Genomic DNA, 13,145 nt, shown 5'->3' with positions numbered 1-13,145 from the left:
TTATTAAAGGTTAAACTGAGATTAAACAAAGATCATAATACTTGTATAGATAATTTATTGGCAACCCTGCTAAAGATATGGTTAAAAAAATTTTAATTACTATGTTACTATAGTAACATTATTTCATGCTGGACATTATTTCATGCTCCCCCTTCATAAATGTAAAAGTTGGTTATTCATTCATACATGAATAAAAAAAAATAAAAAAAGTAATTTAACTGAACCTACACACTGCTTTTGCATACTAAAAATGAATGCCTAAAATGGGAGTTGAAAGTTGTAATTAAATATTTTTTTATATCTCAAAAGATTTGATTTTAAAATAAAATCATTTTCATGACATGGTTAAAAAAAAATCTCCCCCAACTTTTTACAGATTTTCACAAAGGGGTGCTCCAACCTGTAGGGGGCAGTGTAGACTTACTTTACTTTTCTTTACTTCAGCGCAAAACCATTTCGAGGATTACTTTTTTTCATCCGATGTTCGTTAGTTGGAATGAAAGAAAAAGGGGGAAAAAATCCAAACTTGTGTCAACAAGACTTTAATTTTTCATACAATATATACAAGACAGCGTCACTCAAAATGTCATATGTTTAAAAAACAGAAAAGAAAAAGGGGAAAAAAAAAAGAGTAACCAGTAAGTTAAGAATTTGACCTGTTTTAAAGAAAAGGCAGACTCGGCCAAGGCAATTAATAAAAAGCCAAACACTTATTTTTTTTTACCCACAAAAAACCTGATTTGGAAAATATAATTCATTGTGTGACTGAAAATAATGAAGCTTTTAGTTGAATAAATCTAGAATATTCCTCCAGTAATGACTTGTCCGTCATAAATGTACAAATGCTGTAACATTTTTTTTAATGTGATTATATTCCTTACATTTCAAACCCCTCTTCAAATTAAAAGGACATAGTATTGAACTTATCTGATCAAAACGGTAAAGAATGGAAGCACAAGAGCTAAATAAGAAAAGCTCCTTTCCCTTTTATTGTCAGAGCTGGAAAGTTAGAAAACCTGAGGGTAGGTCAGAACTGGGACTGTAAACTGGGAGACTGCGAGCTGCATTGAAATTTAGACGAAGGAGACGCTTTAGATTTAGAGATTCCCTATCTGTGGAAAAGAGGCCCCATCACAGTATATATCAGAAAACACCAGTGATGCAGAACAGATGCTTTTCGCTTACGGGCTGCAGTAAAAATACGTTTGGAAATAGCTAGCTTGATAGATGAACTTATGTTGCCATGTGTTACAGGTTATTTGCTCTAACTTGCATGAAACAACTGTAAATATGAACATTAAAATATCTGCAATATGATACATATATATTTTATTTGTTTCCCTAAAAGGGCTTCATATTTTTTCTCAGCCTTCCCGCAGTCCTAAGAGGCATTGAATGGACCTCACGTGAGCTTTCTACTGTCCCCACATGCACTTTTATCTGATTTTCTTTTGTGTGTTTGTTTTCTTCGTGGTTTTGGGAACTGACGGAACAACCCCCTTCATTCCCCGCTGTCCAACCGTGACATCTGCTGCACTCTTCCTAAGCTAAGTTGAGCGGAGACTGCGGGAGCGTTAAACCTGCCAGCTACGCTTACAGAGTCAACACAACATCTGAAGCTGACTAAAATGGATGAGTTGAAGCAGCAGACATCCAGTAGGGATGAAAGCAGGAGTCCAGTCTGGTGAGAAAGTGCTAGACAGACAGACGACACACATCAAAGCAGGGTGTTAGAAAGCAGCTTGCCTCTGGAGTGGTAATGAAAACATAAAAAGAAGTGAGCACAGCTAGGTTTTCTTTTTGCCGTGCCACTGAAATCCCCTGAAGAAGCTTAAGTCACTGGAAGAGTCACAGTCAGACGTTCTAGTGGGCAAAGACAGGCCCAGCTCTTCAACGCAATTTGGTATGAGAGAAATATGAAAAATAAAACTGCAAACCAAATTACCTGAACTAATCTAAAACCACGGCATGGACTGCCTAAACATCACCGGACAGGACTTAAAAACTTGGGATTTCTCCTAAAACAACTCATGGATGTGATCTCTTTCAGGCTACAAAGAGCCTGAAAGCCTTTTAGGTCTACAAAACAGAAAGTGCACCAAACGAACAAGGCGTGCTGAAGAAGCACTTGCATTCACCTCATTCAGAAAGGTAGTAATACAAAGAATAAAAATAAAAAAAAAACAACAGATGATATCTTAATATTTTACATCTCCATGGCAATGTCACATCCTGCCTTCACAAGCTCTTCCACTCCACCTTGACGTCATCAGGGTGGTTCTTGCGTACCCTCGCCAACGGCTTGATTTATTTATCCATCAGAGAAAATAAATGAATAAATCAACTGATGTCTACTCGTCATCTGGCGGCGCACTTGAAAGAGAAGAGAACAGGGATGAATGCAGGTGCCACAACTGATGCAGAAAGAATACTTTTCTTTGTCCATCAATAGTAAATCTAACAGGAGAATTGGCGTTTAGTTTACCGCCTCACTCAGAGAACGTCGGTGTGTCTCATCGATAGGTTGGTCAGCTCTCCTTTTACCAGATTATGAGACCAACATAAGAAAGCTTATTTCACACATGCACCACTGAGCTGTGACTTCATTTTACTGTCTAATTTCAAGACGGATGACATAGCCCAATTAACAGTTTTCACTCACTGTACAATAATTTAAAAAACGTCTTGTTTTTTGGGATGCACCGATTGATAGTTTTCTGACCAATTACCAACTTTGGTTGAAACCAATTTTTTCCCCCTTTCTATAACCAGCATGTGGTTATAGAACATTCCAATCTTATTTTATTGAAAAATATGAAACAAGCAAAACGATACAAATTTGCTTTGCCAGAAATTCAGTAGTGCTCTCAAATTAAAAAGTTGAGAGCACTGCTGTTCAAACTACTAAGTTGACAGAAAAAAAAAATCAGTTCCTTTAATTTTTTTTTTTTTTTCCACATTTCTACGTTCTCTTTCACAGCAAAGCAAAAGGAGACAGCAACTGATTTTCATTTAACGTCTGTAGATAAAATCGGTTTGGCATGCAAGAATCGACGGGCCAGTCGATCGATCGGTGCACCCCGACTTATTTTGATATTTCAACAAAAACAGAGCACTGTTTAAGAAAGCTTATTTCACACATGCACCAAGACGACATTCAGGCTATCTGCGAGGCTGGCCTGCAGTCGGCTGCTTGCTGACTGTAGCTCTAAAACAGGACAGTTCACCAGGTGAGGCTGGGTTTGTACCAATTAACTACAAATCAGAAATTCATCCAGGTCACCCTCTCCACCCTGCTCTACTGTCACAGACATCCTTCATGTTTAACCCAATAAAAATCATGAAGAAAAAGTTTTTTTTTGTTTTTTTTAGCAGAACGGATGTTTTGGTATCTGCTACTGACAACCGGGACTCTGCGGTACTGACACTGCACCATCAACTGTGAATGCGTCCCACTGGCACGTTCAAACATGTCTCCTCCTCCTGATCCCTTACATTGCTCCGTATTTGGATTCGTAGCGACCCACGACGTTCTTGTATCGGCTGCAGTCCTTCCGCAGCTCGGCCACCTCCTGCCGCAGCGCCGCGTTCTCGCGCTCCAGGAACGCCGCTCGGACCGTGATCTGGTTCTCCTTCAGTCTGCGGGCATCTCGCGAACGTTTGGCAGCCACGTTGTTCTTCTTCCTCCTCTGCCAGTACTTCTCGTCCTGGGCGTAAGAGATAGCAGAGAGCGGATTTAGACCCGAGTCCAGGGGCGTTATTGGAACGCATCCGTTTGAATCTGATTCTGCCTTTAAGCAAGATGGCAGACAGCCAGTCTCCTTTGTGTTTACAAGCAAAGCTGTGTTCTGGGACAAGCCTGGAGACTGAGACCGGAAATGTCAATTTCAGGAAACCGCTGAGTCACTGTGAGTTGCAAGAAGCACTGATGCTGCAGTCTATTCATTCAAAAGCACTTCAGCAATAACAACTCTAGCTTTCTCTTAATGAATCATTGGAACACAGAGGCCAAAATTTAATCCAGTGAGCTGTTGAAATTTGTTGGATAAAATAATATTCCTCTTTCACATCTCAAAAAATCAAAACCACACTCATCTTTTTTTCCCTTTCACATTTTTTTCTAAGAGGTAGTTTTAATACTAAACACCATGTGTTTGGTGTAGTTTCTAATTATCCACCGTAAAAGACATTAAACTAAGAAATTTACACAAAAAAAAAAAAAATTTTTCAAATATGTTTTATAATAAAAGTTGTTCAAATCAGAGTTCAGTTTGTAGTTTTTATTATAATAAGGAAAGCATGACTACAATAAGTGACAGCTATTTAATCCAATCCTCAGTGACACACCCGGTTAAATGGTTGACAACATTGAAGATTCAAATTTTGGCCAATACCAGTTTTTGTCTGAAAAGTTGCAAAATATAGCAATAAAGTTCCCAGCTACAGTGAGGTGACTGTTTTTAATAGAACTAATTATTACACCGTCTGCTTTCTAAGAAGGCTAAAGAAATAAATACAGAGTTCTGTTTTTACAAATATTCAAGAGAAATCTGAATCCACTACAATCTGCTGCGTTCCAGTCAAACCCACCAGACACTTCTTGTCCTTTAAATATACAATACAGAAAACAATTTGTAAAAATCACAAGGACCAACATGCATATTCATGTCTTCCTCTCGGCCACATCTTACCTTCTGTTCTTCAGGGACAAACACCTTCTTGGCCTTTTTGATCATGGGCTGCGGCTTGAGTTCCTCCTCACTGAACTTGTGTTTGCGCGGGTCGAACAGTTCACCTCCGGGAACGCTCGACAGGACCAGGTCTGTGGGGTCCGGCTCGTAGTTGACGTTCACTTCGATTTCTTCTGGGTCGATGGGCTCCGGAGTCGCCCTGTCCTGCGAGGTGGTCACCTCTAAGCAGCCGAGCAAAATGAAAACAGATATCAGACAGCTGCAGGGATAAAATACAAATAACCTAAACTGACACAGATTTTTTTTTAAATACATATATATATTTATTTTAATCCTTCCATGTTCCTGTTCCTATTGTGTGCTATACTGGCGTCCATGTATACAGTCTGTAGATAATACTGCAGTAAACTCTACCCTCTCCACTATGCAGCCAAAACTATTTTCACTCCTGGTTTGTTTCAATGCAGTGTCACACTCAGGTCACAGCATATCATGTTTCTTAGCCATCTATAACCACCAGACCACCTAAATATTAAAGATTTTCATTTTAACATATCTGATGTGTACATAAAAAAACAGAACCTCCCCCAAAAAATAAAAAAGCCAAGTTATTACCAAGTTAAAATACAAAATGGGAGGAAACACACAAAATTAACCCGTAAATGGTGAAGTACTTGGCATAGACTGATGATGTGCATAAGATTTTTGAAATATAATTTCTGAATTCTACAATTATATTATTATAACAGCAATTTTTATTTAAATAGACAATATTAAAAAGATGCATTAAGGGGGGGGAAAAGTTGGTTAATATCAGGATATTAAATAGAAATGATTAGTTTCAGCAAATAGAAAAGTACAAAAATACTTCTGCTGTATTTACATAGAAACATTGTGTTTTTACAAGTGAGACCACTTCTCTGTTTGGTGATCAAATACTGAGATATCATCAAAACTGATCTGAAAATAATCAAATTGTGAATTTGCCCAATGCATTTTATTTCCAGAATTTCTGAATTGTAATTTGAACAACAACCAAACTGGATAACACTGCCTCGATTTACCGAAAAATGCGATTCCCTGCTTTCTGCGCAGGTTTCCCCACTCACCTGTGCTGACGTCGCAGGTAATGTCCAAATCACTCTTTGTGATGATCACCACTTCCTCCTCGCACCTGTCCAGCTCCGTAATGGGCAGCAGGGTCACAGGCTTGCTCTTTACTTTCTCAGTTGCAGCCACGCTCACTTCTGGTTCTCCCTTTAAAGTGGCGCTGTCGGGCGACGTCGGGATGCCGTTCTCCATGAGGAATTCCTCCAGGTCCATGTACTCCAGGTGGAAGCTCTCGCCGTCGTAGGGAATGGTTTTATCCCAGATAGCAGGGGTCAGCGCGGCCGAAGGCCCCATGTCGCTTCCCCCTCCGGCCAGGTCGGCACAGCCTTCCAGATCCAACTTCTCTTTATCCGTGTCTGAAAGAGGCAACAGCCGGTTACGATTGCACTTCTTTATAAAAAAAGGTGTCTAAAAAAAAGAAAGAAAACAAAGGAAGTTTCTTCCAACATGAAAACAATTCCTGAGCGGATCAAAAATGTGGGAAAGACAGGGAAAGTGAACAGCGGGGTTGTGGCTTGACAGGCAAGAGGAGGCGACAAGTATGCCGAGTCACAGACAGAAGCACAGCCCATTTAAATATACATTTAGACCTGCAACAGGAGTTAACACGTCTCTCCTTCAGTGAAACAAACGGGCCACTTCTCGTTTTGCCTCTAAGGCAAAACGAGAAGTTTAATCACCTATAGATAGAAAATCACTCAGGTTAACCATTTGGCTGCCAACTCAAATTTGTGGTACGAATAATAAAAATTTGTTTTTTTGTAAGTCGAAAAATACAAAAATAACAATAGTTGTTTTTCATTAAGTGGAGTGGGAGGAGCTGTGCGAAGTGCCCACGGCCGACCCTTTGATTCTTGAACCAATCAGTAAAGGAATGTTAAAACCTGACATTTTTAAACCAGTTCATCCCTGATCAATTCAACACAATCCACCAGATTTTGACATCCGATTCAGCAACAAGGCCAATCCAGGCAACTGAAATTAATAAGTATAGTCACTCATGCTCACTTTAAAAGCAATAAATAAATAAATAAACAAATAAGTGTTATTGAGTGTAGCATATTAGTACAATAGCATATTAGGGCTATTGTAGACAGAAAAAAAAACCTTTTTGCTTTGAAGCCATTAAAAACAACTTATCAAGTTAGGTCTGTCACAATAAATCAATTAGTTGCGTGATAAATTAGAACAAGCTCAATCATTTCCATTTGCCTGATTTATCATTTTCTCTCTTTGTGCCAAAAACTGAATAATGAAAGTCTTCAGTCTGGTACTTTGGTCTCAATCAGCCCTTTTTTTTAAGGACAATTTTGTTTACAGGCACTTCATAATTTATTTTATCTGTTATTCTACCGGCCTTCCATTTTCCAGTGTCAAAAATGTGTTAGAAATGAAAGTTTATTGATTTTTGAGAACGTGTTCTTGCAATATTATGCCATTACCATTATATTAGTTGAAAATGGTCTTAAAATAACAATATTTTTAACTTCTGGGACAATTTATCGCTCAGCAAAATTTGGCCTATATCAAATAGCCAATTGAAAAAAACAGTTCACTTAAAGACATCCAAAGTGCTAGTGGCGCCCCCTAGGTCATGGCACCCTGGGTGGTGACCTACTCTAAAAAATAATATCTGAGTGCAGTGAGTGGCAAACTATTTGAAAATAGGACGGAGAACATAGTCCAAAGCTTTACTGGGACTTTTACATTTTAGCTTACAGCACCATCGGGCATCCGGATAGCATCGTCACCCTAACCCACGCAATCCCCTCCTGCCTGAACCCAGTACAGGACGTCCTAGTTCTTCATCCACCATGCATGAACCAGCAGCTATGGTTTTATGCATACCTGTGTTATTGTAGAAAACCTACAATAACACAATGTTTTGCCTGAACACCGTGTGCTCTCTGTCCTCAATCGCTCTGCAGGTGGCATTTAATAAGATCTCGCGGGAAGCTACACTTGCACCAAATACAGTAGATACAAAGTAGAACCTAAATTAAATATTTAATGTAGACGCTAAATAAAACGTCAGCGTCAACGAAGCTATATTCAAAACACGGGGCGTGTCTAGAAACATCTAGACTGAGCAGAGGCCACCGTGTAAAGAGGCCACCGTGTAAAGAGGCCACCGTGTAAAGAGGCCACGCTTACATAGACTCTGCTATTGTCCTTATGTCTGTCTAAGTCACTCGTATTAGAAACCCCGTTGTAGTAAACGGCGTTTCTCGCGCTTCTCCCTCCGTTTTTAAAGGGCTGAGAAGTCCGTGTTTACAGGTCCACTATCTCTGCTCCGCCAATGTTGTCCTCTTACCGTCGTCCCCGTCCAGAATATTCGGTGGGGGCATTTCCATTATTTTCTTCAGAACCACCGGGAACGAGCTGGGAGGCTCTCCGGCTGTTTCCAGCTTTACGTGAATCGGCTCCACCGACATGTTTCCCCTCTTCTCTTGTTGTTGTCGTTGTTCACGGCGAAAGAAGCAGACTGCGCTGTTTTCCACTGCGATATTATTTATTCCTCCGTGACATAAGACGGTTTATTACCTCGTAAACACACGGAAAAGTTGCCCGAACCTAAAAGCATCGCAATAAGTTCGCTTCTCTAAACCCACTTCCTCTGAAACAAAAAAAAATGGTATTCAGGTTTTGGACCAAACCACGCCTCCTTATTAACGCGTCTGCTCTGCATCGCTTTGATTGGCTCACTGGACCGCAACTCATTAATATTAATTGACTTGCATGTGTTAGGCGGAGCTCTGGGGTAGCAGCCGCACTTTTATTGGTTAACCGAGTTACATATGTTTCACGGAGTTGTGCAAAAAAAAACCCTAAAAAGACCTGTCACACGGATAAACGTATTCATTTTTAGTTAAAACACCATACATTATACCTATTGAACCAGCTGTTGCAACTTATTTCTGTCAAACAAGCACCAAACTTATACGTTTTAGTGTAACTTTTGCTTAGGGGTGGCTTGTATGATACGTCAGTTGCTTATTTCACCTCAAATTAACCCAATTCCTAAACTGGCAGCAAAAGTGTAAACTAGAACCACGGAGGAGATGTAAACAAACTCATGACGACGCCGCTCACGTGGGGACACACGTGCTACTTGCCGCGCTTACATATCTGCAAGTATCTGCTGGCTCCTTCCAGCCCCGCGGCTCTGTATCAAGGAAGGGTTTGCAAAAAGGGCGGCCGCGGTGGAGAACTCGTAATTATGCCTGTCTGACACCTTCAGGTGTCCATTTCTCCTGCAGCCTAGCCGAGCACACACACCGAGGGCAAAGAATCTGTACGTCTTGTCCAGAAGACATTGCAAGACAGAATTAGCATGACCAGGTTAGTCATGGGTAACAAAAAGGGGGGATTGTGATCATAATGTACATTCAAACACTTGTACCCAAGTGTTTGCATATCTTGCCAAGGAAACCACTGCAAACTGGAGACGATCTAGTACCAGCAATCTGCATATCCTGTCAAGTTTTGGTTTTTTTTCTTTTTGCCACCAAAATATTTCATATCGAATCGTTTTCGAACAATGATCTCATTTATCAGGTGGGGGAAAAAAAGCTTTCCGGACCAAACAGAACCTGTCCGACAACATGAAGTACGCAAAAATATCTAAAAACCTCCCCCCCAAAAAACAACACACTCTGCTCCGAAATTAAAAAATGAAGGGAAGATTAGATCCATCGGTATGAAAAAGAGCTTTAGGCATTGAGGATTAAAGCAAATATCAGATTCACCACAGTTGCCCGGCCTACAAAACTCACTCTACATGTATTGACGACTCACGCAGGTTGACGAAAAACCAAGAACGAAAGCTTCGCAGATCTCTCTTGCCTCAGATTTTAAAAAGGCCACTCTCACCCCCAACATCAAACTCTTAATGGCAGTTGTTGCTGCCAGAGGTGAAACAACCAGTTTTTTGGTTTAGGGTGCATTTACCTTTTCACACCGCACCAAATTGTTCACTAGACTTTTCCCTTAAATAAAATGATGGTTTAAAAAAATACATTTTGTGTCTTTGTCCAAATTAAAAGTGTTTGATGGTCTAAAAAAACAGCAACAGAAAAAAACAGAAGAAATCTGCAAACGCAGATACTTTTCCACAACACTGCAGCAGACAGGAGTTATTTGGTATGCGTAGGTACAGTATGTACAGTTCGTATATATTTGGCCAGTTACGAGTTACTACAACAAGCACACAACCCTAGAGCTATAAAAGATTTTTATGGCGGTAGTAGAAGGGGCCCCAACTATTCTTTATGTAAAAAGGAAACATATGTGACTTCTTTTGTGCTGACAAACTGTTGAAGTCATGAGTTTGCTCAAGGTTATCTATGCACTATATATCATTTTTTTAGCTGCTCTAAAAAAACAAGTGATTGAGACATGCTTCGTGTTCTGATGCTTATCTAAAAGCAATTCCTGTGGTGCCATTCTTGATCATGAGACTTTGAATTTTGAGGCGACTTCTTCATCGCAATTCAGAACATTCCTTCTCACTTCCTGGCAATTTATGTCTTTCTCGCTAGAATTTCCCAATTTAGTTTCACTATTGTGGTCAGCTTAAGGCATCCTACGACACAACAACAGCTTCAAAAGTGGAATTTAGCATTGATTTGTTACGGCTAATCTCCTGACACAAAGGCATCATGGGATACAGTGAAAGAAAGAACCGAGCTGGTGGCCAAGATGGGACATAAAATTAAGCCTAGAGAGAAGGTATTTTGCCTTTTTCTTTTTTTTTTTACCTCTCCTACATTTTCTCTTGCTTATTTTTTGTACTTGAAAACCAAATTAACAAACTCATACAGGATAAATTATTTGGCCTTTCCTGCTTCATAACCCAGGTTTCTGAAGCAGGAAAGGCCGACCATTTTGGGAAATCTGCTGAAAGAAATTGTGCGCGAGTGTGCTTCTTCTCCCACACTGTTAATCATCACAGTGTCAGTTGACCAATTGTTGATTGGAAAAATGTCTTCAGCCTTTGATTATGGTAAATAAGACCTAATTAGACGAATGGAATCAAGGAACAGCTGCAAACAGAAAACACCCACTTCTATCTGAGACAACATTATTGTGTTACGTCCTGTTCTAGAATGGCAGACAGTGGCCACCCTTTTTTTGGGGGGGGGGGGGTTCTGTTGAGTCTTAAGTTGTTCAAACTTTGGTTTAACATGATCAAAATGGGGGTGGGTTTAAAGATCGCAGTATTTTTTGAAGTTAGCTAAAACTAGTTATCTAACCAACTAGCAACTACATTACCACCTATACTTTATTGTGCTTAAGTGTTATTTGTGTGTCTCTGTGTGTGTCTGACACCCTGGATGAGAAAACTAAGAGAGAGAGAGTGTGTGTTGAATGACATGCAAAACCTGTTGATCAATGTGTTCAAGGTTCTTTCTTTTATTATCTCAATAAAAAAAATCATAGCTATATAAACAAATCCATAAATAAATGAGCTGGAAAAGAATAGAGTTCTTTCTCCGTGTCGGGGAGAAAGTCAAGAGGAACCAGTTGAGGTGCCTCGGGCATCTGGTCAGGATGCCTCCTGGACGCCTCCCTGGTGAGGTGTTCCAGGCACGTCCCACCGGGAGGAGGCCCCGAGGAAGACCCAGGACACGCTGGAGGGACTATGTTTCCCAGGTGGCCTGGAAACGCCTTGAGATTCCCCCAGGGGAGTTGGAACAAGTGGCTGGGGAGAGCAAACTGTGGGCCTCCTTACTGTACTTAGGCTGCTGACCCCATAACCCAACCGCGGATAAGGGAGGGAGGGTTAAATGCAAACACACACATACACTCACATGTGTGATACACATAGCATCATAGAATACAAACAGTAATGTTAGCTAGCTTGATTGGCTAGCTAGCTTCAGGAAACGTGCTCTTTCGCACCCCCTCCCCATGCCCACACACACACACACACACACACACACACATAATGGATGTTGACATTGTCCATTATTGACGTTTCATCATTGCTGTTGTAAAATTGCTGTTGTCCTCGTTTCTAAAATATGTTTTCTACAAATTGTCACAAATGTTCTGCAAATTGTTCTAAAAACATTTTAAAAAGTGAAAAATGAAAAAGATTTCAAACATGAAATAATTCTTGTGCGAAATAAAACACAGTAGAAAGTATTATACAAAACATTATTTTGAATCAAAATGACAAAAGCAGCATAAAAACACACTGATTGTAACCCGGGTCAAAAAAAGACCCAGTCACGGAAGACTGTATAATCAGTCACTCACGCATCAGAGGGTTAAGTAACTCTAAAAAAATCATATTTATCACAGCAAATCATTTTTGGCCACCAAACTGACAGCATTAAATGGATTCAACTGTAACTTACTAATGATTAAATGAATCCCATGCACTGAAACACTATCCTCCACGGGAATTACACAATCGCAAAGTGGTGACCATGTCCGATTTCCATGTAAAAGCCACTCGATCTCCGTATTAAAAAGATGTACCACACCTTGGATTGTTCATGTGAACCAAATGTGCCCCCCTCCCTCCCCTCTGTGCTGAAACTTCAAACCTTCGGACTCCTTTCAGGAGCCAGGAGTTCAGATTCCTGCAGCCCGGCTGACACGAAATTACACAACAAACACATGGTGACTCAAAAATGTTTGCAATTTCTCACTATGACCTCAGATGTGATCCGAATTCCAAGCAGAAACAATCCGAGCGACGTTTCACCTGCGCTAAATCATTGCTCAAATGTGCAACTTGACTTACCATTATCGTCAAAGTTCGGGAGAGTGAACGGGTGCTCAAGGAGAGCCCGGAATATCTCGGGGATTTCTGTAGTCATGTTTTTTCCCTCTCCTTTAAACTGGAATTAAATAATAATAATAATAATAATAATAATAATAAATAAAACGTTTCAAGGTGACAACTTAAGCTTGTAGGGTATTAAAATGAAAGCGAGGAGACAGCTCGGAGTCCCGCAGCCACACGAACTAACCCGCAGTCTGTTGGGATTGTAACTTTAACGGGTCCCTCGCTGTGAACTCTGGATAACAAGTTACTTAACGAAGTCCCGCCTCCGGTTGCCACCGTCAGCCAATCAGCAACGCGCGTTACCTGGGAAATAAGCGGAGCGAACACCGACTGGCTCGCGGTGTTGTTCGTCGCGACTTTAACAGCCAATCACGAGACGCAGTTACATTACTTAAGAGTTAAAAAAAAAAAACGTGTTAACTCCAATTGCTGCACAGTGCGATATAAATCTTTTGACCTATAAATTAGGCCAGAAGGAGACGTAATACCACCCAGGTATCCACAGAATTTCTCAACGAGTTTTAAAACAATCTTAAAATTGT

General features: G+C 40.3%; 1 protein-coding gene across 2 annotated transcripts; it reads right to left on the bottom strand.

Annotated features, from left to right (window-relative positions):
- Positions 1-526: 526 nt before the first annotated feature.
- Positions 527-12,791, bottom strand: tefa (TEF transcription factor, PAR bZIP family member a). Of its 2 annotated transcripts, none has more exons than XM_028029469.1 (5): positions 12,559-12,791; positions 5,801-6,157; positions 4,692-4,912; positions 3,496-3,707; positions 527-2,373 (listed from the first exon to the last, which is right to left on the bottom strand). In XM_028029469.1, the coding sequence occupies exons 1-5, from the start codon at positions 12,632-12,634 to the stop codon at positions 2,352-2,354; spliced, it is 888 nt and encodes a 295-aa protein (XP_027885270.1). In that variant the 5' UTR covers positions 12,635-12,791; the 3' UTR covers positions 527-2,351. The 2 variants fall into 2 exon arrangements, with proteins under 2 accessions (XP_027885270.1, XP_027885269.1); XM_028029468.1 differs by lacking the exon at positions 12,559-12,791 and adding an exon at positions 8,116-8,449.
- Positions 12,792-13,145: the final 354 nt, after the last annotated feature.

The sequence above is a fragment of the Xiphophorus couchianus genome, chromosome 10 (assembly GCF_001444195.1).
Source record: "Xiphophorus couchianus chromosome 10, X_couchianus-1.0, whole genome shotgun sequence".
In the NCBI taxonomy this organism is placed as follows: domain Eukaryota; kingdom Metazoa; phylum Chordata; class Actinopteri; order Cyprinodontiformes; family Poeciliidae; genus Xiphophorus; species Xiphophorus couchianus.
This window is presented reverse-complemented; position numbering and strand designations above follow the sequence as displayed.

Bases quoted from the DNA above. Each gene is read 5' to 3' on its own strand.
- tefa (XM_028029468.1), bottom strand. From the start codon at position 8,236: ATGTCGGTGGAGCCGATTCACGTAAAGCTGGAAACAGCCGGAGAGCCT. The intron at 6,158-8,115 runs GTAAGAGGACAA...TGCCTCTTTCAG, and splicing joins TATTCTGGACGGGGACGACG to ACACGGATAAAGAGAAGTTG. The intron at 2,374-3,495 runs GTAAGGGATCAG...TTCTCTTTCAAG, and splicing joins GAATCCAAATACGGAGCAAT to TGCGCCGCCAGATGACGAGT.